The following is a 27,881-nucleotide window of genomic DNA, read 5'->3' as shown; positions in this document are numbered from 1 at the left end:
CCTCTTACCATAAAGGTTTAAACGTTTTAAGGAAATATGGCTTTACAATTTCTCTGTAGAACTCTTTGTTATAAAGATATTCCGACGAGTTCTCTGAGACAAAACAATTTTCTAGTCAATTCATATGACTGTATTAAGAGAACGGTAATAACTATCTCGTCTTAAATATTATGTCTCAGGACATGTCCTGAACACAAAAGTCACGAAACCAAAAGATGTTATGTTTATTATACATATTACATTATAATTATGTAATTACAACATATGTCGAATGGTGCCTCGCTCTGTTACAGACATAACTCAACCCGTTCCAACAAATTTTGTAGAAACTGCGACAATTACAGCCGTCGACTAACAAACAAATAGAAAAACGCTTAACTTCACTCTGTTCACCGGCATCAGGAAAGTAAACTTGATATCCCTTATCATCTGCTTCATACAAATGCGTTCGAAAATAATGTTCAACACAAAAACCCTCTACAATATTAAAAACGTCGCGGTGCTTATTAAACAGTTTATTAGAGGGCAAAAATTACGAATAAACTGAGTCAAACCACCGGTTTCTTGGAATGAATGGAGTTTAGTGGATAACTGAGATCCACATCACACTAACAAATATTAACTTTAAACTTCTGGACAATCCATATCTTCACAATTAAAAGTTAAACCATACGTGGCACCATCATAATGTCATTTTACGAGGCATATCTTGAAGTTATTCATTGGCATGAATACTCGAAATATTACAACACATAATTTTTGTGTGAAAACTCCTGACAGTGTAACGTTCTTTTAATCATTTTCATTAATTTTAAAATCGCAAATGATATTTCAGCGCTTGAAACAAGGTCCTCCGGATTAGCTTTATAAGTACAATTGTAAACTCATAGATTGTTCTTCGTAATTATAAAACTTAAATAATGAAGTCAGGATTTATTAAACTTTCAATGCTTTGACTTTTAAAACAGAATGTACACATAAAATATTTATTTTATTTTATTTTATCATTGTTTAAGAACCGAAAATCAGAAGTCTAAAATTAAAATCATATGAGTACGTTATACGCTCAAGTTTATAATTCACGTCACTTGAGTTTCCAATTTTTGCCGAGCAGATGCGCTGTAGTCGCAGTTGTTAAAATGGCGTCTTAAGCACGACAATCTAAATACGTGCTGTGGTTTTGAGTCTAGGTCTGCGGTTACAGTGCAGATGAGATTTTATATGGTGTTTGGAACAAAACCTCAAACAAAAATATTTATTTTCAAGTGGTGTAAGTTGTTTGTACAGACTGGCTGATTTCTAAAGGGAAAATCCTCTGTAGACTGCCAGTCACTGTAGCTCAGGTGATTACACTTCGTGTGGCTATCGTTTACAGTCGAAGCAGACCAACCAGACATGATTCTTCTACAGCCTCCTGGAGAACCCTCCTCAATTCATCTCGTTCTTGTGCTTTCATCCAATAGGCCTTAATTTTTAAAGTTTTAATGTCATTTAGAACAAAGTCTAGTTCCTTAGTAACACGTGGTTTTCTTCGTCGACTCCATCTTATATCCGAGGCTTGGCTCTCAGGTTTCCTAACTTTAACCAGATATGTCACCTGGCAATTAAACATGGCACACATAACAGTGTTAAAAATTATGCGGAAACTTCTGAAATGTGAAAGTTACAAGTACCAATTTTTGCATTACGTGTTTACCAAAAAACAAAGAAATTTACTACATACTTTGGTCTGCTTTTCTTTGAAGACTTGAAGACAACGAAAGTTTTGTAACCAAAATTATCTTCGGTGTGCAACCACATTCCATTTATCGGGACATGTTAATCGACATAACCTGTGAATTTGGGGGGGGGGGCAGCAATCCTTATAAAACTTGTTAAACATACGAGACACATTACGAATTTATTATATAAGCCACGCCACCCACGGTACCCTCATTGAAAATCTGTAAAATACGAGCCAAAAAACCTTGGTCACAATCTGTTCAAAAGTGTTTAGTTTTAAATCCTGTATCTTTTGTTTCATGCGAAATGTAACAGTAAAATTGTGTGCATTACGTGCGAACATCCTATATTTTAGGCCCACAGTCTTTATGTAATCTCCGATTAAAAAGTCAACTTTAAAATATGACATATAGTATATGCCAAATGACGTTTCGATTCAAAAACGAAGCACAACAAACACGTTCGACACGTTTAATTCTGTTCCATGAATCTTATAAACGCCGGGCGTGTGAACCAACACAGCTAACCGAAATCTCAATATCATTTATGTCGTATCTCTGTGACAATCATGGAAGACGACGAGAAAGTTTGTAAACAAGACTAACAGTTATAAAGATCAATACAAGACTCATAAGATAGACTCCAATCACAAATTTTATTTGCCATAGCTTTCGAGATATTTCCCAATATTTATTATGTGCAGGTGTGCTGGATCAATTTTGTCATTAATGCGTCCTTAATACTGAATAGTCACGAAAGTTTTATTATACTAATTATTTCCTCAATAGCGCCATGACAGTAATAGTTGCTGCAGAGGACGTATTTTTATAACTTATCAAGATTATAATAACAATATATACAAACAATTAAATAAATAGTTAATAGAGTCACTCATAACTAAATATACAATATAATATTATTATCTTATACAAGGTAAAAGTTGAAGAATCCATAACATTTTCTGTTAAAAATAACTTTTTTGGAAGCTTACAATTACTCTCAGAAGGGCCTACCATAGTATTTTAGAACTTCATCTTGTGTAAAGTGATATTAAATAACTGAAGTATTCGCTCTGTAATGAAATAATTATTATGAAAATTCTACATGAAATAATATATAGCACATTTTAATAAAATACTTATGCTTATTAATTATGTATGAATTAGATTAATATTATACGTGCATGTTTAATAAACTTATAATATCTGTACATAATAACAGGACACTTCGACTTTATAACTGGAATTATAAGTAAGTTAAATGTAGGAAATAAACTGGGAAATATCTAACATTAAAATCTTTTATCCCGTTTACAACAGTACAAGATTTGTAAATGTCAGGGTATATGATTACACATTAAAACATATATATAGTTGCCCAAATCGCTTTATGCATTGCGCATAACTTTCTGGTAACTACGAAGCAGAAAAGACGGAATCGAGGGGGAACGCAGAAGGATTCATATTGCTTTTCGTACAAAATATAAAATAAATTATGATAATCGTGGGTTTCAACAAAAAGACTTACTTTACTTTAATATCTGAGTTAATTTCTTAACGTTACATTATATTTAAAGCACCAAAAAACGTGTGAACCGAATAATTCGTGTCCGTTTATTCGTTTGTGTGTTAGTTTATTAGTATGTCTGATGCAACTTTGCCAGTTTAATGGGTTGCTATCAATGATAAGATGACTGTAAATTACCAAATTGGAAATGTTATTAAAGAATATATTATAGTCCATTTATATCACAGAATTCTTTCTAGATAGACTGAAAAAATCTACGCCAGAATAATTTTTCCACAGCCGAGATTCAAACCAAGGACTTATCGAATACGGAGCAAAAATGTAATTTAACCACGTAGTCAAATATGATCTTCGTTGTGACGACAAGAGTCCTGCGGGTAATTACGAATGTGGCGGAGGTACATATTGTCTTCATCTTCGGTTTAGATATTTCATCAAGGTTTTCGGTTACTTATTAGAGTCTACTGTCTGGTTAATATTGCCCAAAAAATAATGTAAAACATCAAAGAAAGACAATACAATACAAATGTAAATCCAGTTACGTATATTTTACAAGGAGAAAAATTCATGTTTTAGAGTGTTTGTTGGCGGTATATGCCTCAATGTCTGTCACAGAACACTCGAAACACAATCCATTTCCCACGGACAGTAAAGAACTAAAATTGCTGCTATTTTCCTCTTGAGGCCGAAAGTGACAGCAACAAGCTTGTTCTGTAACATGTATGTAGACCGTCTTCCTTCCACTTGGGAATTTATAATGTGGCAGTGAACGAGGCGTCGTCGGGAACATGTCAGCGACGCCCTCGTGACGCCTCTGCTCTAGCAGACGCTACTTCCACCCGCGGTAGCTACTAAAGAAATTAGTAGATTCCCAGTAGATCCGTTCCTGCTGCTGTGGAAACCTCTGAAGTGCGGCTACTCAACTCCTTGAACCAGGCACATAAACCGATGATAAAAGTTGTTATCGTACATGGGATCTACGGTTTTAATTTTCCATGAAGACGTCTGTATTAATACCACGTTGACTCTAGATAGATATCAACGTTTCGGAGGAACATATTGCCTCCATCTTCAGGGCTAAATTAGCCGTTCTGCTGTAGATGGAGACAATGTTCCTGCGAAATGTTGATATATATCTAAATGTTACTACCCAGAAGACCAACATCTACGTAATATTGATAAAAGAGCGAAATATGAAATTCGTTAATGCAGTAATGGTTGTGGGAATGTTAAAAGGCAAACAACGAATGTAAATAATGGGTTTTTTATGTCATATATCAACTAGCGAAGCTTGAAATTTCGCATTCTGTTTGTTACATGAAGACAAAGCAATCTGCATTTTGTACGCAGGGTTTATTTATGGGGTTTCACATGATTCTCAAAATAAACATCGAGTAGCCCATTTGCAAAAAAAACCATCATTAACTAGTCCATATTTTTTATGGTGACGGGTTACGTTTTCCTCTTAGCATGTATTTAATTTTTAAATATTATTTGGATCACTTTCGGCTCAAGAATTCTGAGGAAGTCACATGAGAATTAAAAATCTATAGAATAAATATCTTCAAATTGTGTATTCTACACCAAATTCTTAGGGTTATTAAATGACGGAACATGAGTTGGGCTAAGACAAATACCAAGTACAGCACTGACACCTAAGAAATAAGCACAGAATTTTAGCGGAAAAAAAAATTAAGAGTCTAATTCTGAGATTTTCAAGTGTAGACCGGATTCAGCTGGCACACAATTGACTTCAATGGTAATCGTTTGTCATTAACTTACGGGTTTCATTTTAGTCACTCAGTAAACACAGTCTGGGATACGTTGGGTAACAAAAGCTCGCTTTGAGGAGCCCAACATAAGCCAGGCTATATATTACACGTGGCAGTAGGAGGGAGGGCTTGGATGTTCTTAATAAATGAGTGGCTGGTGCTTGCTTGTAATATGACAGGAATTGTGACAGACTTGCACACCACGTCATAACTACGGCTGTCGGAACCTCATTAAAACAGTGTAGGACGCGATGCAATATAGCAACTCCTTCACGAAGTTACTGCTCTAATAAGCCAGAGAGAGAGAGAGAGAGAGAGAGAGGGAGAGAGCGTCATCTGCTATCAGCTTGTCACGTGATGAAGCGAAACCCTTCCGCTGGCTGTGGTCACGAAAACGATCCCCGAATCCAGAAATGATTTGCATTACAAAAGTTTCTCTCTTTGATCTTAGCTTTGCTATTCTGTTGTAATTAATAACATGGCCCACCTATTAATTTGAATAGGCCTATATAATAGTGCCCACTTTTGTGTTCGAAGACACCAACTTTATATTTGTTATATAGTTCCCTTTGTTTTTATGCATTTTTGAGCTCATAAAATGAACACACAATGGGGAGGACATATCTGTATGTCCTTAAATATCACGTGTAACTTAAAATGTAACTCTCGAATTTCGAGTAGCCGTGTTAATTTTGCAGTTCGGAGAAAGAGAATGTGAGCGATTTGTGACTCTTGTTGTGCATTGAGGCTAAGAATGCGTTTAAAGCCACTGAAATATCAGCAAATTAGACAGGCAAAGGCAGCAGGTGTGGTGGTAGAGTAGTGAACTATACGGCGCAAATAGTGTGCAATTAGCACCAGCGGTTGGATGTGATGATGAGACATCTGCGTAGAATTCCCGATGGACGACGCCACATTACACGTGCGTACCATTAACAGGGACCAGTTTCAGTTCGGCAGGTAATTTATTATTTTAAAGTCTGCTACCAGGGCGAACACAGGTACGCAGAAAGCTCTTATATACAACGGCTTCAGTCACAGATTGAAACTCATTTTAGAGTTTCCTTTTCCTAATTTTTCTGCAGAAAACAACTTTAAATTTCGGTGACCAAAATTTTGCCTAATTATCCTTCGTATACAGTATCTGAACCGAATAGATGTAAATTACTCCAACCTGCCCCAAACCTACCCAAATATTTCCGTTTGGCCTCCCTTTTAATAAATCTGAGTTTTATTTAAACTTATTTGTTCGATTATATTTTCACTTGCGAAACCCAAGGTTAAATAAGGATACGCTTTGATTGATGCATTACACTTAGATTATTCAACGACATATTTCTATCTGTATTGGCAATACAGAATGGAGCTCTGTGATTGTTCTGAATGAAAAAGGTATAAAGAATGTTCGTGGTATAATCCTAATATAGGATACTATCCTAGAACTGACTTGGACGGAGAGGATACTACCACCAAAGTCTCGTATCGTCTTCATTCAGACAGGCGTTAGGACAGTAAAATGGGGTGTTCGTACCATCACAAGACGTGTACACGTAAACTGACAAACATCTATCTTCCAAGGAAGATTCGAAATCTGAATAGTAGTTTTCGAGTGACCGGTGACCGCCTGGATATCCAGTTCAAATGTGTAGGCGGCGACATGTGTTTGACCTGCCACTGACGTGACATCCAGTCGCACATGACAACCACTGCCCGTGTCGTGCCGAGGCGATTATGGAGAACGATGTGAAATATGCAGACTCACGACATGATCCTAAATATTTTCAATTGACCTACGCGTATTCGAATGCAGACCCATAGCGGTATGACAACGCAGACACAAATCTGCCTGTAGTTCAAATCAGTCAACTATTCAGGACAGGCTGATTCAAATAATTGTACACAAAGGCGGATCAACCAGCTTTGTAATTCTTAACGGATAAGACTCAAACATAAACGATTCAAAAATTCCGCTGATCAATCGCTTAGAGAAATAATCCCTTACAACAGGACGGATAACTTATGCGTTATTTAACTGTTCTGTATCAAATGCAACTATCATTAAGCGTAGAACGAAAGACCTATACTAGGTTAGGTTAGGTTCGGATACCGGCAATGAATGGGGTACTAAGAAGGCATTGATCTTAGAGTGACTGAGGAAACCAAAAAGAAAACTCAGCATAGTCGGTGTCGTCCAAGATTCAGACGAATGCAAATCAGATGCGATCACATAAGCCATTTTGTTCGGTCTTCTTCTGTGACAAACCTTCCGCTTACACAACAATGTCTTTGGTGTTAACGAGTACAAATTTTACAGTGTTGGGCAAGGCCGTGGTCTAGGCAACACGGAGTTTTCCTCCGGGGGCTTCCCCGGTTTCTCCGTGGCATCCCAACAATTACTCCATTCACACACAGAAGAAGGCAATGGCAAACCACTTCTGGAACATCTGCCAAGAACGTATATGATCAGGTCCCAGTCCGAGAAAAGGATGGAAGGATCCTGTTCATATGGACCTGTCGTCAGACAGAACACTAAATAAAATAAATAAATAAATTATTCAGAAATAGCCACGGTGGTCTAGAGGTTAGAACGCTAGCCTTGTAATCCTAGGGTCTCGGGTTCGATTCCCGGCGGTGCCCGAATTTATAACTTGTGTTGGGCAAGGCCGTGGTCTAGGCAACACGGAGTTTTCCTCCGGGGGCTTCTTCCCCGGTTTCTCCGTGGCATCCCAACAATTACTTCATTCACACACAGAAGAAGGCAATGGCAAACCACTTCTGGATCATCTGCCAAGAACGTATATGAACAGGTCCCAGTCCGAGAGAAGGATGGAAGGATCCTGTCCATATGGACCTGTCGCCAGACAGAACACTAAATAAATAATAATAATGCCTTTCAGTAGACTTCTTGTTTGTTTTTGACGAAAGTCTGTTTTCGGTTCTAAATAAATACAAAACAATTGACAACATTTTGTTAAGTGCAACAAGTAATTCGAAGCTACCGTATCTTTATGCCTTATAACTCACTACGAACAATAATAGCAATATTGCGGCAGACCGAAAAACTTAAGTGAAAGTACCACATAAATAAGGGTTTTCAAATGCAGTGTACGCCTAGGTTAATACTTAGGTTAGTTCAGACAATAAAATGAAATTATAGCTATCATCGTTTGCCACTTATCTGTGGGCTAATAAAATATCCCTTATGTTTTTCAAATTTGCACGTTAATTTTTAAATATATCTAAATATATTTTCATAAAATAAAAGGCAGGCTGATGCCACCGAGGTACAGAAGGTAATCATACACACTCCTGAATTATCTGAATAAAATTCCAATTAAATCGTATACTTTCTAGTTGTATTATCAGCATAAAAATTTTAACAAATATTGTTATGAAGTGGTACATAAAACAAAAACATAAATGTTTATCGCAGTCTTCCTGATTACGACATCACGTAGTCATGAATGTGGTTAATAACGCTTCAGGATAAGGCGACACCTTCCTCCGAATGTTTTGTAACCATCTACAAGACCACATGGCGTTAGGACTCACAACACTACAATAAAAGTAATCTTCAGCTCCCCTGAGAACGTCAGATCTCACAAACAAATAATTTGTAGGCTTCAATAAGCATCGCCCTTATACTATTATATGATATTTATATACAAGGTTTCTACGTAAATATTCTTATATTGGTAGCTGTTGGAAGGTAAAACTGAGCAAAAATTAAGTAGGATATAAGTTTTTTTTCACTGCGGTGATTACGAAGATCGTCCTGATGATGGAGGCACTAAGAACCTCTGAAACAGAATATACGGCGCTACAACCCGGAAGATAGCCATCTTCTCGATCAAAATTTGTCCCAGATGAGTGAAACACGTAAAATTCCTAACATACGATTGTTCGATGACTCAAACACGATGGAAGATACATATCTGTATATTTCCTACACGTTCCTAGACATTGTATACGTTCTCTGAACATCAGTTCTGTTTCTGTTTAATCAAAGTGAAATATCCCGCTTAGTTTATTGCTGACAAAGAGGCAGAGGTCTGACGTTTGTCGTATCCCTCAATTACTGTGTGCAACACAGCGTCATTCTGCAAGATTTACAGTTATGGTTCAATTTTGCAGTTCGTAAGTAGATTATTCATGTTACACGTAATCATTAAGTCATGTTTATATATATATATATATATATATATATGTTACAAACTCACAATTACCAGGATATCTGTCATATAGGTTAGGGTTTCAGCTACCAAAAAATATATAAATCAGTACTTACATATTTTTGAGGTCATACATATAGACGAATTTACAGAATGTATCATATCATATTCTACATACTGACAACATTGTTCAAAGTAGAATTTGGCCCCATTTATTAAATATTAAACCTTACTAAAAAGTCCGTACCTGTGAACTCCAGAACAGTTCTGGAGTTCACAGGTAAGGACGACGCAACTGCAGCTCGCCGCCAACCAGCTACGGCCACCGGACCACCGGACAAATATCTAAGCGTAGAGTCTATTCCTATGAATAACAACATCTGGTGTAGTGTCGCTTAAAATACTTTCGTCAAATATCCTATTCATTATTTATTTTCTAAATCAAGTTTGAGACATTTAATTAAATGAATTGATTTCCCTGATGCCACTGATGATGACCTCTTGAGGTTGAAACGCGTATGGCAATTGTGTCTTTTTTATAGTGTTAATAGTTGTTTGTTTGCCTATTTATATCTAATACACTACACGGTATGCAAAGTTTTAAGATTATTTTAATTAAACTTCAAATATTCTTGTTCTTTAACTCGACCCATGGAGGGAAATGACCGAAAGACCTAGGCTTACTGTGATGGAATTTAAGGAAAAAGGGTGTGAAACATTAGGTGATCACGATATCGGTGCTTAACCACAGCACCACAAAATTTAAAATCATCAATTTAACATAACTATACGTTTAACTTAAACACAATTTATAGTTTATAGTTTTGATGCGTCATGTTTGTGTTTAAATTCACATATATATTTATTATTCAAGTCATATACACAAACTTTTAAATTATTGATGTTAAAATTTAAAATTTAAAAGTTTGTGTATATGACTTGAATAATAAATATATATGTTAAACACAATTACTTAATTTCTGTTACAATAATATGTTAACAGATGACGGGGATGATGTGAGATTTGGTGTTCCTACAGCGGTAAAAATGTCGATATTGATCTTCTGGGTTCAACGTAGTGATTTTTAATCAATGACAGACAGCTGAATAATTACCACTTGGTTACGAAGAGCCTTATGCAGTTATTAGTATCAGATACAGGAGAAGATAGATGTCTGAACTAAATTCTGGCGTGTATTTCTCGATTCAGTCTGCAGTTAGTATGCACACAAACCTCAGATTTCAATAAAGGCCAAAGGATATATTTTAAAATTAAACTGTCTCATCAACTGGAGGGTGGAGCATATTTATTCACATTGCAAGTCGTTTGATAAAAAATCTAATGTCTCCATTTATGATCATTTGGAGGTGCACTGCATGTTTATCAATATTTACCACAGGTATAATCAGAAATCGAAAAAGTACTGGAGCTCTGGTCACGCGTATCAGTCGCACGACGTCATGTGCTATAGATTAAGCAATTAAGCATGTTGCAATATAATGTTGTAGTTACAAGCGTTGAATGAATACAAAACAAAACGTACACGATACAGTGCGTTATACACGTTATACACGTCATAGGTTACAGTCTTGGAAAGTTAGGAGATAACTGTTTCTAGATTCAGAAATCTGAAATACAAGATACAAAAATGCCCTTCATGCTCTTCATAATTATACCCACTCAAAAGAATGCCCACAGTTGTATTCAATGCTCCTCTTTGCCCGTTCTGCACCAGAATCATAACTTTTTTTTTTCATATTTGTGACTAAAAGCTTATGCATTGTTTTTATGTGAAATTGTATATCTTCGGTTTAGGAAGTGCATAAAAGTAAATACATTTCAGTATAAAATGTTTGTCTGTGTATGCCATAACATTCTATTCCTCATATCATTTAAATTATTAAAATTACATTCAATATCAAAATGTAAAATAGAGTTATACGAAGAATTTAATTTTAATCCATATCGCTCGATTATAAAACTTATTTCATATGGAATTCTTGAATTTAAAAGCTGCTCTTCGTATTAAATTTGTAATCTAAAAATCTGTATTTTATTTGAAACATAATTTGTTTTAATAAGCCACACTGAACAAAATACAAGGCAAAATATACCTAATTTATGTACCAGTGCTCTCAAATTTCTCTTATATAGACAACTTTTGAAATAACATAATTTAATATTGTTTACATTGTAGAATCTCTACAGCTAACAAAAGACGATACTTTATAATCAATAACTAAACAGCAAGAAGGTATTAATATTTTAATAATGGATTTGTTTAGTCTGTGTGCTGGAAATATTACCATATCAGTACGTCTCTTTATGGGAAATGAATTTATGTACACACAATTACACGTTGTACAACGAAGATTAAAATAAACAAAGGAGCCTGATTAGCACATACGAAATTTGTGCGGTCCCAACAACGCTAGTAAAATATCTGTATTTAAAATTAATTTTTCTTGGGAGAAAATATTTATACCGATGTACAGAATAAACTTGTTCCACAAGTGGCGTTGTTCTGAAGGTAAACGTTGTGGTATTAACTACGTTCATGTTCTGAGGGTAATTTTCAATTATTAGTGTCGTGTGTTCTTGTTTTGCATGCAGATGTTCCAGTATTAAATGCATTTTTGTTTTACAGCTGGTGTTTCAATGTTAAAGCTGAGCTATGTTGTTCTGCAGGCGGATGTTCGTATATTAGCCCCGTTCTTGTTCTGAATGTGATGCTGCGTGTTCTTTCTGTAGTGGCAGATGCTCCAATATTAATAGTGCTCTTTTTATACAGACAAATCTCCCATTGGTAATATTCTGAAGGTGTATGTAATAAGTGTGTTTTTAATCTGCAGAATTATACAGTTCTAATGCTGAGTATTATTGTTCTGCAGGCGTATATGCCAACGTTAATCCAGTGTGTTCTTGTTCTGCGGGTAGGTGTTCCAACGTTAATCCAGTGTGTTCTTGTTCTGCAGGTGGATGTTCCAACGTTAATCCAGTGTGTTATTGTTCTTCAGGTGGATGTTCCAACGTTAATCCAGTGTGTTATTGTTCTTCAGGTGGATGTTCCAACGTTAATCCAGTGTGTTCTTGGTGTGCAGGTGGATGTTCCAACGTTAATCCAGTGTGTTATTGTTCTTCAGGTGGATGTTCCAACGTTAATCCAGTGTGTTATTGTTCTTCAGGTGGATGTTCCAACGTTAATCCAGTGTGTTCTTGGTGTGCAGGTGGATGTTCCAACGTTAATCTAGTGTGTTCTTGTTCTGCAGGTGGATGTCCCAACGTTAATCCAGTGTGTTATTGTTCCGCAGGCGGATGTTCCCCACTTGTCGCGTCTCCTTCACTGGGATTCGGCCCGACCAGAGATACGCTGTGTTGATGGACATTGTTCCGGTGGACAACAAAAGGTATCGATACGCATATCACCGGTCTTCATGGCTCGTGGCCGGTAAGGCGGATCCCCCCGCTCCCTGTCGCCTTTACATGCACCCGGATTCGCCCTTTACTGGAGAGCAGCTCAGGAAGCAAGTCGTCTCCTTCGAGAAAGTCAAACTTACCAACAACGAGATGGACAAGCACGGGCATGTGAGTTTCATGGGTATTTATAAACCTATTTTAAAATTAATTTACACTTAGGACCATAAATTAAAAGGTCCCTTGATCCGTGGTTGAAAATATACCAACCGTATTGCTCTGCAACACTGAAATGAAAATGTGCTTTCTTAATAGTTTTTGAGGTTACAAATGTTATCTCGTAAAATACATTTCCAAATGGATGAAACTAATTTCCTTGTGGTCCTCGACAGATTCATACTTATTTAACCTATCAAAGAATTTCTTGTATTTGTTTAAACACAGAGATAAATACCTATTTAACACACACTGCCACTGGAGGCTACTGAGATAAAATTTAGATATTCGTAATCTACATCTCTAACTGTTATTTTCTTTTAAATTTTACCGGTCAAGTTCTGTATTCATTATAATTAATTTTTAATAATCATAATTTTGTATATTTGCGTACTTAATTTTATGAGAATGTTGATTTCATAAAAAATGTTACACTTTTTAAAACAAAAATATTGACCGAAATTTATTTTGTGGAGGCAGGTAGGCTAGTCCCTTGTGTGCTGAAATCGTGCAAGTTCCACTAGTCTCTGTTATGCTTATAAACCCAGATATTTCCGACTGAGAAAAGTCATCAACTCAGGATGCATGTGCTCTAAACGTGAGTTGGCACACTTGTCATGAAGGACTACCACTCACAGGTATTTTGTTTTGAAGACTGACACAAAAAAACAGTTTCCTAGGCTGAAAAAAGATTAAAAATTCAATGAGACATGACAAGTAAGCCGTATAATTGCTGATGGCATATTACACTAATATAATCAGGGATTCTGATCGAACCAACAAATCACTCAAAAATTGTTTCCTTTAAAATTAAAAGTTAAATTAAAAATTAAAATTAAAAAACTACATTTGAATTCAATTTATTCTGTATTAACATTTATAATGTGAATCACTTCAGTGTTTTTCTTAATGTATTTCGCATTTAAGGTTACCCGGTTTCTATAATTTACTTAGGCTATTTTTGCTACAGTTATTTCTAAATTTTTCTATGTTCTGTCACAATTAGTGGTAAAGGCACTTCTTTGCATTGCACATATCGTACATCAGTCTTAATAACTTTATATGTTGTATTACTCCTTGACCATCATTTCCTATGCAATGGTATGACAAAGTCTGTGAAAGAGATTTTAAGTTTCTCTCCTGAAATGTCAAGTTTGTTGTAGTGCTCGAGTCTATTAAAATTTGCTGTACCAAAGTAAGGTAAATTTTTCACTGAACAACGATCCATCTTATATCGATATTATTGGTTTTATTAAATCAGATTCAACTATTTTATATCTCTTTTAGCCGCGCGGTCTGAGGTGTCATGCTTCGAACCGGTGATACGGTTATCGTTCACCTCTGCTTAGGCATTTGAACGTGAGGCTAGCAGAGAGCTAGTCGGCTTTGGCTCTCAGAGGGCTGTTACGCCACGGATTATTATTATTATTATATCTTTTTTAAGTAGCCTCTGGAACTTAAGATATAATGCGATAGCAAAAATTGTTTTTACAAAAAAATATATCGTGAATATAACAATTTAATTTCTTTTTGTTCCAGCTGGTTCTCAACTCGATGCACAAATATCAACCTCGGATTCATCTTGTGAAGCGTCACGAGTCATCTGGAAGTGCTCCAATCACGGACCTAGAGTCGGAAGAATTCAAGACTTTCATTTTCCCCGAATCTGTTTTCACAGCGGTTACAGCGTACCAGAACCAGTTGGTAAGTGTTCAGCAACGAGAACCAAATTGAAGAAAAAAAATCTCTGTTAACGGTTTAAAAAAGTTTTTCGGTTATATCTGTACACTGAATTTTGTATTTCATTTATTTCAACAAAATTGCAGGTGTTTGAGAACAGGGTGTTGAGGAGGATATTTGGACCTAGGAGAGAAGTCGATGGGGTCTGGAGAAAACTGCATAATGACGAACTTAAAAATTCCTCCCCCAGTATTTTCACAGTGATTAAGTCGAGAAGAATGAGATGGGCTGGGCATGTAGCTCGCATTGATGGGACAAGACGTGTGCACTGGGTATTGGTTGGGAAGCCTGAGAGGAAGAGACCGCTGGGGAGACCTAGACGTAGATGGGAGGATAATGTCTGGTAGGATCTATGGGAGTTAGGAGTTGAAGGAGACTGGAATTTGCTGTCCGAGGACAGGGTCTGGTGGAGGGCTTTGGTTAATTCGGTGATGTAAGCCATCTAGTTAGTTTATTTCAACAAAATTCATAAATCAAATTTATAATGAATCGATCTCACATGAAAATTTATGTTACTGAATTAAAAACAATTAATAACACATGAGAATATATTAGATAATTAACCACTGCTACTAGAACGTGGATATAAATATTCTGGAAAAGTAAGTGGTTTAGAAGGTTTAGAAAATTCATTGATTTAGTAGAAGTATATTAAGTTTCAATGTGAGACTTCATTTTCTTTCGGTGGCTAGCAGGAAGATGGCTGTCTTCTGGATTGTTTTGCCTTGCAGCGTTCTTCATCATGGAGGCAGCAAAAGCTTCTAAAACTTTGGTAAATTTCTACCATACTACACGTCGCAAAGACATAGAGGACAGTTACCGCCAATTTGCAAACACTTTGATAAAGTAATGTTCAGGAGTACATATCTAATAACATAAAAAATAACAAATATATGCATTGGATGAAAAAAAAAGAACATCAAAGCAATTAGATATACAATATTTGACAAACATAATGCAATACGTGACCTATGTCTGTGTTATATCTCTACATAATATAACGTGATAAAAGATGGAATGACCATGTAGATAGAGGACACGTGTCTGAAATGAGTATCGAATTACAGAGCAACAAGGTAAGAGCAGGAAGATAGACTATTCTGAATTTAATTCGAGCACGAGTAAGCTGAAGATTGAGTGACACCCTTGACTGGTAACTGCTAACTGCAGATAACTTCGGCCTGCCTCCTGATGAGGCCAGCAAGTGTTAAAGCCATTCAATCTGCTCATTATTTTGCTGAACAGGCAATGTCTGTACCGAATACATCAGCAAAGCTCGCGTTCCAATACTCGACGGGTTTAGGGTCGTGACAGCCCCTGGATTCTGTTTATCGATCACTCTGCCGGTCGCTGGCACCACCATTGTGCGCTGCTCCATAAACCGCTACAATTTGTCCGCCCACCCTGTCGACGCTAGCATGATTTGCTGGACAAGAAGTCGCCGGGTCCACACGATTCCACAGGACATTAACAGTTGCATCAGTCGCACTCAAATATGTCCGTCCTAGTAGAAACAGTTATCCAATATCGCACATTTTGCGTGTCATGCTTTACTGCTGACAAATAAAATTACATAACTTTCTATTTCTCGGTATACACAAGATAAATTTTCATTATTTGTTTATTTAACGACGATTTTTAACCAGAGACGTTAAATATAATGGAATATAGTAGAATGTAAGACTTGAGGTTCTCACAGCGGTGAGTATGAAGATATCCGTCTTCTGGGTTGTTGCGCTGTGTAGTCTGGTCGATGTTAACCAACGTTTCAGAGATCATACTGCCTCCGTCATCAGGGCGATGAGTATGAAGATTTCTGTCTTCTGGGTTGTTGCGCTGTGTAGTCTGGTCGATGTTTACCAACGTTTCAGAGGTCATACTGCCTCCATCATCAGGGCGATGAGTATGAAGATTTCTGTCTTCTGGGTTATTGCGCTGTGTAGTCTGGTCGATGTTTACCAACGTTTCAGAGGTCATACTGCCTCCGTCATCAGGGCGATGACATTGACATTGCTCAAATTGAAGCATCGCCCTGATGACGGAGGCAGTATGACCTCTGAAACGTTGGTTAACATCGACCAGACTACACAGCGCAACAACCCAGAAGACGGATATCTTCATATAGTAGAATGATCACAGCTGTGAGTCCGAGGATTGCTGTCTTCTGGGTTATTGTGCCGTGTAGTCATCGCCCTGATGACGGAGGCGACTTCCGAGGTATCCAGTTACATCAGAACCCTGATGATGGGGACATAGTTAGTTCCCGAAACGTCGGTTTACTACGATAACCAGTTAACGCGGTTGATTGCCCGAGAAGATTTTATTGATTATACTCGCTGTGAAAGTATCAAATCCTATAACTCCTATTTTTTATCATGTATAGAAATGTACATGTCTGGGAAAGAAAGTTAAACAGAAATAAATTAAATTCGAGCAATTTTTATTCTGTGAGAGATCAACAAAGAAGATTGGACTGGATTCCAACAAGCAGTAAATTCTACAGTAAATACATGGTTATTACAACGAGTACATTCTATACCGACATTGGAAATTTAACTGAAGCATACGAGGACTTACAATTAATTCTATAATACGTAACTATTCATAGTCCCTTCAGGCCTTGAGGCCTGCATCAAAAATGGAAGTTCAACTGAAATATAATGAGGTTACGCGGACAACCGAATTGTGTTTAGCCACGGTGCTCGGCTTGGTACAATTCCATTGTTTTCCGGTCGCCCTGAGCGTAAACCTGTCATCAGGCCGTCCACTCTTGTGGAACGAACATCCTATCCACTTTGCAGTGCAGTTGAGTAGATGCAACTTCGTGTTATGATCGTAAGCTAAGTGAGTTTTGGCGCACCACAGACATGCTCCCCGGTTTTCTTACCTTTGAATTACTGAAGGAACGAGCAACGATTAGGCCTACGTTTTTATTTAACATTATTATTCGTCACTCCTTTCTCTGTCATCTTCTTCAAAATTATTATATGCGTTTTAGAACTTACCGACACAAACCCAGTTGGTCGCGGGCGCAAATGAAAGAGAAAGTAATTTTCTAAAGATTATTATATTTATTTAGTGTTCTGTCTGAGGACAGGTCCATATGAACAGGATCCTTCCATCCTTTTCTCGGACTGGGACCTGTTCATATACGTTCTTGGCAGATGATCCAGAAGTGGTTTGCCATTGCCTTCTTCTGTGTGTGAATGGAGTAACTGTTGGGATGCCACGGAGGAAAACTCCGTGTTGCCTAGACCACGGCCTTGCCCAACACAAGTTATAAATTCGGGCACCGCCGGGAATCGAACCCGAGACCCCAGGATTACAAGGCCAGCGTTCTAACCGCTACTGGGATATGTAGTTTACTTTCATATTATCAACATTTAAAATTACTATCAAAAACGAGAGATGGAGATAATGTTTTGAGAATGAACGATATTACTTAGACTATCCGTTCTTCAGTGTCTTGAGCATCCGCGAGTCCCAACTTTCGTTGGCTTTGAATATAGACATTCGGTAGGATCCCTTGGATGAGGGATAGGCCCGTCGCAAGGCCTCTACCTGTACACAGGACAGCACAACACAGAAAAACGCGGACAAACATCCGTGGCTTGAGTGGGATTCGAACCCACGGTCACAGTGACCAAGAGGCACAAGGCCGACGCCTCAGACTACAGGGATACTGTGACGGCTATGAACGATATTACAGGAAAGAATTCCTACTTCATTTACTATCGTAGAGGTAAATAAACGTCATGACAGGTCGGACACGTGGCGAAGACGAAAAACTAAGAGATCGTTGGTGTCGAAGTCATTAGGAAACAGCCCGCTTGAAAGACAAAGTATCGCAGATTTCGTCCGGCGCTTGTGAAACATTTGCATGATGGCTCTAAAGGGGAGGGACTGGAAAGGATTAGGCGAGGAAAAAGCTGAGTATGTTGTGCAGCCCGTGTGAAACAAACGTTAACCCAGACAGCAAGACAGAGATTTCAAAGTTCGCCGTAGGCACTCCTTGGTCAGACGTGATACAGATGGGAAGATACTACTGAAATTAATCTTTTGCTACAACATTAACGGAAGTGAACTGGTTTATGCTGACTCATGTTCGTCTCGCACGGAGGACCACAACTTTAAGATAAATTAGGCAAGTTCCTAGGAACAAATATCACGATAACAGACTTCTAAAAATGCTGTTGTAATAAACGAAGTTGCCGAGTGGTTAGCAGTACTCCCGCCTAGTTTTCGGGAGGTCCGTTATTCAAATCTCGGCCCGGACACAATCTATTCTCACTGAGGTTTTAACGGTTTTCCTCACTCACTCCAGACAAATGACAAGACAATTCTGGGATAGTTCGCAAATCTAGGCCACACACATCCTTTACAACACATTATTCATCACATAATTTAATACAAAATTTTCATCAGAAAATCTAAAGAAAGAGAGAACTCGGAGGACCTCGACGCAGACGATGGGATAATATTTATTTGGATCGTAAGAAAACAGGGTATTATGATGTGCACTAGACTAATCACATTCAAGAAAGCTGTGGACTGTCGCGGACTTTTGTAAACATGGTAACGAATCTTAGGGTTCTATAAACATTTGAAAATCTCTTATAGGGTGGGCAGTAGCCCCCAAAGTCATAGTTATACACAGCATAGTTATTGATGTTGTTGGATAATAAAAGAAACTTGCAAGTTTTGTTTCGTTGAGCTAAGACCTGTGTACTGATGTAAAAACTGCCTTGACTGTTGACAAGCTATCGTGAGGCAACAGCTCGGCCTAATTGCACCCGGAGCGTCGCTTCACACCTCATCATGCCTCGCCCATGCCCACACACATACCGTGTGTTCTCACACATTGCTCAATCTCAACAAAATACAAGACGCACGCATATTTACATATGCAAAGAACTTGGGCGTATAGAATATATATGGAAGCAGCAAGTAGATTGTTACTCGATAATAAAATAAAATTATAGAAACAGACACTTTTTGTTGTGAGATTTGAGGTTTTCACATAATGTCTCCACCTTCAGGGTTAAAAATCGAGTTAGTATGTTTCTCTGAAACAATAGCATCTTTAGACGAGTCTATACTGAGCCAAAACATAGAGGAATATCATGGTCGTTCTTTGTCGTGTTTACGCAATCAAGTGTAGAACTTGTTTACAGGTACGTAACCAACTAAACAGAGCAGAGTCCTTTTTGAGAAGCAAAATAAACGGCAATTGAGTAAAGATATTCGATATTAGAAAGTTCATTGCCGCATTAGACCATGCTATGAGTCAGAAGAATTTAGCCCACATTCCCGAAACCTATTTATTATTTTCTCTTCTCGTTTACGATTAGATCTCCCATGAAGACTGTTGCTTCGTATTTTATGGAAATAAATTTGCATTTCTCATGTGTCTTGTGTTCCATCCATCTCATCTTCGTGACTTCTGTCTCACACAGCCCTAAACAAACATTCTCCCTATGCTTTTTGCAAATGAGTTCTCTTTTTTATCTTGTGTATGCCTGCTTCTTTATTCTTGGTATTAATATAGAGCAAACATATATTTATTGATAAAAGACAATTATACTAAAGACAGCCTGTCATATTGCGCCGAGTCAAACTATTTATCCTCGTATTTAAATAAATATTCACGACATCAAAAACCATTTCAAGCAGCAGTCTTAGAATAAGTGGTTTTAATATTTTTGTAATGAGCCCTTTGCACTGTACAGAATACAGGACCATTTATTTATTTATTTAGTGTTCTGTGTGACGACAGGTCCATATGAACAGGATCCTTCCATCCTTTTCTCGGACTGGGACCTGTTCATATACGTTCTTGGCAGATGATCCAGAAGTGGTTTGCCATTGCCTTCTTCTGTGTGTGAATGGAGTAATTGTTGGGATGCCACGGAGGAAAACTCCGTGTTGCCTAGACCACGGCCTTGCCCAACACAAGTTATAAATTCGGGCACCGCCGGGAATCGAACCCGTTACCCCAGGATTACAAGGCCAGCGTTCAATATCAATTTTTCTCAACAAATATTATTGCAGACCCTACGTAAAGTTGCCATGTCATTACTAAAATCAGTCAAGTACCTTCGGAGATATGAACATATGGGCAAATTGACAAAGACCCACGAAGTTTCCATTATGTGTTTATGTCAAGAGAAGAATGTGATCTCTTTGCTCTGACTTTTTTGCTAGAGTAGCGTTCGAAATCGTACAGATGTCGTTTATTTCCGCTTTTTTCCCCTGCTCGTTTACGCGTTCGTGGTTTTATTTCAGTATCACACGAAGCATCAATATCATATCCGCAGTCTCAATTAGCTACGTGAGCACTTTGACTGTCTCTTACTATAAATTTTACTCCGGAGAATGCAAATTAAGACCTCTAATGGCGTATTAATCATAAAATTCACTTGCATTTTATACGATTCCAGTTTAACACCGTCTTCAGTATTCGCATGAATGCAATCCACGCGTATAACGAAAGTCACTTGTAAAGCGATTATTTAACGACGATGTATCATAATCATACTTCATTTGTCATCCAAGTAGGCATGCGTGTAAGAATTATTAAGTTTACAGAAGTAAAATTAAATTATTTGGTTATTCCGTCAAATCACAATTTATTTAAAATAAGATAATTAAAATAATTAAAATATTCTGTGTTCCATATCGAATAATCGATTTCCAATTGTAAATCGATTTTTCGATATGGAACACAGAATGATATTTTAATTATTTTAATTATCTTATTTTAAATAAATTGTGATTTGACGGAATAACCAAACAATTTAATTTGAATTTAATAAATCACAATATGACGCAACTACACTATCTTTAGAGAAGTAGAAAGAAAATGAAACAAATGAATAGATCTGCCTCACGGTACCATCACTGCATCGCCTGGAGGCACTGAGGAAAAACATGAAAGTTATTGGGTCAGATTAGTGATTCTCCAGCCTATATTCGAACCGGGTACTGCCCTATTGTCGCCTGAGTGACTAGAACGTTGTGGTGATATGAATCATCTCTGAGGTACCGTACCTGAAATCTTCTGTAGGCAGCTGGACGGTGGCGGTGTTGGCTCGTAGCCTGATGTTTGAGGTACAGCCACAGTGACAGATGAGTAATCTTTCAATTAACAACTCTGTCTCATTTCATTCTGCATGCGGTAAGTCGCTAGTTAGAGAACACTCGAAATTCCAGGACTCTCTCAAGCAGAAAGTCCTGCCATAAGGCAAGACCAACTGCATTGTTAATTTGATTAAGGAGTAAATAAATTACACACACAAAATCTTTTATGTAAGACAGGAGCCGACTTTTCGTGTGGATTTAAAAATTTGCCCTTTTATTGGGAACGAAAATCTTTACACTTGTCAAATGTCCGAAATAATTCCATTGCCAACTGTTGAGAAACTTAAGTTACAAACAAAAATAACCCTACTTTTCTCTCATAAATGTGGTATGTGAACTACTGAAAACAAAAAGTTAAAATCGATCACTCGTTTATTTCAGACGTTAACTGTGTCGTCCTTAGCTGCTGTCATTTCTGTTATGGACGGTGTATGACCACAAGACTAGATATGTATTAGAAAATAATGCTGTCGTAAGTTCTTTAGTTTACAAGAGTATGTTTCGCGAACTAGCAACATTTTTCCTCGTCATCACACATATTATCACAGACAATTTCTTGGCTTATTCTGGTTATAAGGCTCGTAACTGTTCGTTTTCTCTTGGACGTCCATAATAACATATATCCTTCAATTCACTCTTACATTGGCACAGAAACTTCGGAACTCGGTAGTTACTCATTCCTTACGAATGTTCTAATAATTTTTGTGACATCTTTTGTGTATCGAAATCTGTTATTTTCAGTTTTCTAATACTGTAATGACATTATCCTTTATCAATTCGTTTCTTCTCACGATTATAATAACTATGAGGTTGAAGGATATGCAGCAGGCATTAGAAAAATAAGAAATGCGTAAGAAATTTTGTCAGAGAACTGCGAAGAAAGAAATGACATGGTTACCTAGGAATTCAGGAAAACATGATTCTTACTTTTATATAAATGGGCCATACAGAAGTGGCTTTGAAAGTGTTCGTGAACTGGGCGAAGAATTCTAGAATTCGAAATTTATTAACAATCTGATTTTAATTAGCAGTATCAGTTCTTCAGGAAAATCATAAACTGTGAACTCACTGACACTAATTGAGGCAAATAAATTTGGTTAGTTCCCTGATATTCCTAGTATAAGTTCTACATATAGTGTAACATTACCGATGATTGTGGAGGATACGCAGAGATGTGGAGGGTAGATGCGAATATACTGAGAAAATCGGTAAATGCTGACAGGGTCGGTCTCCCGGTTTGGGGTGTCACCTCGCCATTAAAGAGAGCGTTACTAAGTGATATGTATCGCTTTCTATAATAGAATAAATACACAGGCTATTGTGAATTAGCCTATATTATACATCTGATTGTCGCGAATACATATAAAGTATTCAAATGTGAATTCTATCAAAAGACTTGTGGAACACAAATAAGAGCTACTATAAGAGAAATGATGGAAACACTTAGGCTTTGATATGACGATATTATTAAAGTGTATCTTAAAACATGTGGTGGGAAGATGTGGACCGGATTCATCTGGCTCAGAATATGGGCCATTGGCAGGTTTCTGCAAATACATAATTAAACTTTTGGTTTTAGAAGAAGTAGAGAATTTCTCAACTAACTGAGCTAATATTAACTTCCGAAAAGGATTATGATATATCTGTTAAGTTCATTATATTGATAAGGAATCAGAATGTTAATTTACAGTTTTTTTAACATTCCTGTGTAGTCAGAACACGTGGTTCGACTCCTTTGGGTACATTTCAAATTTGAAAACCACTTACTTTTCATTAAGACAGACGAAAAATGAAATAAAAATTTCGTAAAGTTGTGACACAGGTGTTTGAATGTGTCAGTTTGACAAAATGGTAGCAGCAGGTACGTGAGGCCCCTCATTAAATGCGCCGAAACGCATAGTTAGGGCAGTCGCATTCGAGTGAATATGAAATGAAGCACGGAGCGCGCTCCTCAAGCCAACCGCATGTCCACACACGGTTACGACACCCGACAGTGCGAACTCAGCAGTAGCTTCGCATTCCTGCTTCAAGTCTGGAGATCCCGGTTTCGAATCGTGGTCAGAGACCGACTTTCTTGATCTCTGTACTTCAGTTTTCCCAAGCAAAATCCTGGCAAACTAAAATCTGTCTGAATAAAGACAGCATCTATCAGTTAAGCTGTCTTAATATGTCCCCCTAGAAACATTTCCCCGTAATTTCTTTCAAAAAATTGGATAAAATAACGAGTTATGTGTCAGCCTACCAAAGGCATGACACTAACAGCGACCCAATTGCCATATTTAAAAAAATTCCGTTTCTGAATCGTTTTAATAATCCCATATTCTTCGCGTCCTTGGTACAGTAGACTTATACATCACGGATAACTCGCCAAATGCTTACCTATAAATGAAATGAACATAACTCAAAGGTAAGAGACGCATCATTAGGAATCAAAAGATGAGTGTATGGGGGCCTAAGACATGATAATCGAACTCGGGACTTTCCCAATGAGAGACACTGTCGCTGCCAACTACAACGCGACATTCAATCCCAGCTTTTTCCAATGTCCATCTTGTGTTACAACCTGAATCTTTCACGTACGCGACACGAACACAGAGACCACTACTAATTGCTTCCCCACATTTAGGAAGTTGTGCGTTTTGAAATTTAATGGTGCAAGGAGACACCGTATATACATCAAGGCGGGCGGAGGGAACAACAAAGCTCTGTTTGTGCTGCAGTCCTGTTGAAGCATGAATAACTACTCGTTACTAAAGCCAGTCCATCAGTCAGACAAGGTTCGTCGCCTTCCAAGAACTTGGCAAGACTTTCCTTCGTCTCACACTCTTCCTACTTCCTACACCTATAGTGTTCGGAATCCATGGTAACTGCAATGTCGTAAAATCATGTACATAACAGAGCTTTACCCGTATTCGGACGACTATGACGTAATATTCCTTATTTAACCGATCAAAACATGAATTCACAAGTTACCTACCTTTCTGGTATGTGAAGGGCCGAAGCCCTGAAGATGGACACAGTATGTTTCTCCGAAACGACTAGTATACACGGTGTCAGAACTCATAAGAGCATAATTATCATGTACATTTAATTTATATCATCGAATTTTTCAGTAATTTTCCAAAATATTCATAAATAATAATCTTCAAGATGCACTTTGCACTGTGGTCACGCTGCCTCGAGTATTCAGCTCCCACCTATATGATAATGCATAAGTATCAGACACGTCCAGCATCTTTCTTCATTCTGTGCTCACGTGACGGAAAGCCATGGCCGCTTTAACGCTGTCAGAGGATCATATTGTTTTTGGATTAAATAAGGGAGACACTTGCGTTATGTTTTGAGATAAAATTCAATTTGTTTAAATTGAACTAAACTGAATAATTTCAGATTTCTTTACTTTGATCGGGGTACGTGTAATTAAGTTGTAACGAGAATATAGTCTTTTATTCTTGGGTAAATTTATTCTGTGATCAGTAACTAAAACATGCCACTGAAAATGAAATTAAGTATTAACCTAATTTTGTGTAATTTAAAAGAGAAGAAGAAGGCAATGGCTAACCACTTCTGGATCATCTGCCAAGAACGTATATGAACAGGTCCCAGTCCGAGAAAAGGATGGAAGGATCCTGTTCATATGGACCTGTCGTCAGACAGAACACTAAATAATAATAAGATGAGGTGGTCTAGCGGTTAGAACGCTGGCCTTGTAATCCTGGGGTCTCGGGTTCGATTTCCGGCGGTGCCCGAATTTATAACTTGTGTTGGGCAAGGCCGTGGTCTAGGCAACACGGAGTTTTCCTCCGTGGCATCCCAACAATTACTCCATTCACACACAGAAGAAGGCAATGGCAAACCACTTCTGGATCATCTGCCAAGAACGTATATGAACAGGTCCCAGTCCGAGAAAAGGATGGAAGGATCCTGTTCATATGGACCTGTCGTCAGACAGAACACTAATAATAATAAGATGAGGTGGTCTAGCGGTTAGAACGCTTGCCTTGTAATCCTGGGGTCTCGGGTTCGATTCCCGGCGGTGCCCGAATTTATAACTTGTGTTGGGCAAGGCCGTGGTCTAGGCAACACGGAGTTTTCCTCCGTGGCATCCCAACAATTACTCCATTCACACACAGAAGAAGGCAATGGCAAACCACTTCTGGATCATCTGCCAAGAACGTATATGAACAGGTCCCAGTCCGAGAAAAGGATGGAAGGATCCTGTTCATATGGACCTGTCGTCAGACAGAACACTAAATAATAATAAGATGAGGTGGTCTAGCGGTTAGAACGCTGGCCTTGTAATCCTGGGGTCTCGGGTTCGATTCCCGGCGGTGCCCGAATTTATAACTTGTGTTGGGCAAGGCCGTGGTCTAGGCAACACGGAGTTTTCCTCCGTGGCATCCCAACAATTACTCCATTCACACACAGAAGAAGGCAATGGCAAACCACTTCTGGATCATCTGCCAAGAACGTATATGAACAGGTCCCAGTCCGAGAAAAGGATGGAAGGATCCTGTTCATATGGACCTGTCGTCAGACAGAACACTAATAATAATAAGATGAGGTGGTCTAGCGGTTAGAACGCTTGCCTTGTAATCCTGGGGTCTCGGGTTCGATTCCCGGCGGTGCCCGAATTTATAACTTGTGTTGGGCAAGGCCGTGGTCTAGGCAACACGGAGTTTTCCTCCGTGGCATCCCAACAATTACTCCATTCACACACAGAAGAAGGCAATGGCAAACCACTTCTGGATCATCTGCCAAGAACGTATATGAACAGGTCCCAGTCCGAGAAAAGGATGGAAGGATCCTGTTCATATGGACCTGTCGTCAGACAGAACACTAAATAATAAATAAATAAGTCATAAAATAAAGTCATGAGAAATAAATGTTAAGGGTGTTCTCAGTCACCATGCTTTGAAAGTCTATCAGAGGCACAGAGTTAAATTTCAGTGAATTTTAAATGACGGCAGAAGATGGAGGCGAACGTTTGGCTCCATGTTCTTCCCACATTACGTCTGAGGAAATTTGGCAGATGACGAATACAGACCAGTTAAAGAGACCAAGACCAAGACCAAGAGAGACTTCTCTTTATGGAGTCGAACCTGCTCTTTCCAGCTACGTTATAAGATATCACCTGTACGAAGAACGAATCAAAAAATATTGGCCACCCCTGATATCTATGTGTTCCTAAATGGCGTAACCGCAACTCTTGCACTTGTAATGACCCTCTCTCATTAGTACCTTTATATCCCAGTGTTAGATCGAGGTCCCGCTAATAGCATTGACCATCCCACTTCCGAGTTTCGTCCGGTATCTAGCAAAAAGGGCCACTTTAAAGTCTTAAAAACTAGTTCCTAGAGCAATAACCTCTTAACTCGTTGGGGCAGCATGTGGCACGATGTCTAACATACTCGTAACTGTGAAATCTTGAGTCTTTAAAATGCTGTCTCAACTAAAGATCTGTAGTCTCGAGTAAGAACGGACTGTGGTCAAAAATGATGAACAGGTGACGGGGGGGGGGGGGGGGGACTGCTGTCCCCGTCATTTATTTTCGCGTTTTAAACAAAGGGGCCCGAGATGTGGGTAGGTCGGAATTTCTACGCCCTCCGCATGCCCTTCTCTAAATTTCTGGAGTCTCGGGTTCGATTCCCGGCTTTGCCGTGGTCTAGGCAACACGGAGTTTTCCTCCGGGGGCTTCCCCGGTTTCTCCGTGGCATCCCAACAATTACTCCATTCACACACAGAAGAAGGCAATGGCAAACCACTTCTGGATCATCTGCCAAGAACGTATATGAACAGGTCCCAGTCCGAGAAAAGGATGGAAGGATCCTGTTCATATGGACCTGTCGTCAGACAGAACACTAAATAATAATAAAATGAGGTGGTCTAGCGGTTAGAACGCTGGCCTTGTAATCCTGGGGTCTCGGGTTCGATTCCCGGCGGTGCCCGAATTTATAACTTGTGTTGGGCAAGGCCGTGGTCTAGGCAACACGGAGTTTTCCTCCGTGGCATCCCAACAATTACTCCATTCACACACACAGAAGAAGGCAATGGCAAACCACTTCTGGATCATCTGCCAAGAACGTATATGAAAGGGTCCCAGTCCGAGAAAAGGATGGAGGGATCCTGTTCATATGGACCTGTCGTCTGACAGAACACTAATAATAAATAAATTAC

General features: G+C 38.3%; 1 protein-coding gene across 1 annotated transcript in view; it reads left to right on the top strand.

Moving 5' to 3' along the window:
• The window catches only part of LOC110831456 (T-box transcription factor TBX20), an 85,729-nt gene that overhangs the window by 39,669 nt on the left and 18,179 nt on the right, over positions 1-27,881 (top strand). Inside the window, exons 3-4 of the mRNA XM_022067470.2 lie at positions 12,506-12,779; positions 14,364-14,528. Coding sequence (XP_021923162.2) covers positions 12,506-12,779; positions 14,364-14,528 — 439 coding nt within the window. The remainder of the gene's footprint in view (positions 1-12,505; positions 12,780-14,363; positions 14,529-27,881) is intronic.

Source organism: Zootermopsis nevadensis, unplaced genomic scaffold (assembly GCF_977971745.1).
Source record: "Zootermopsis nevadensis isolate Lab colony 2312 unplaced genomic scaffold, Znev_1.0 Znev_ptg000017l, whole genome shotgun sequence".
In the NCBI taxonomy this organism is placed as follows: domain Eukaryota; kingdom Metazoa; phylum Arthropoda; class Insecta; order Blattodea; family Termopsidae; genus Zootermopsis; species Zootermopsis nevadensis.
This window is presented reverse-complemented; position numbering and strand designations above follow the sequence as displayed.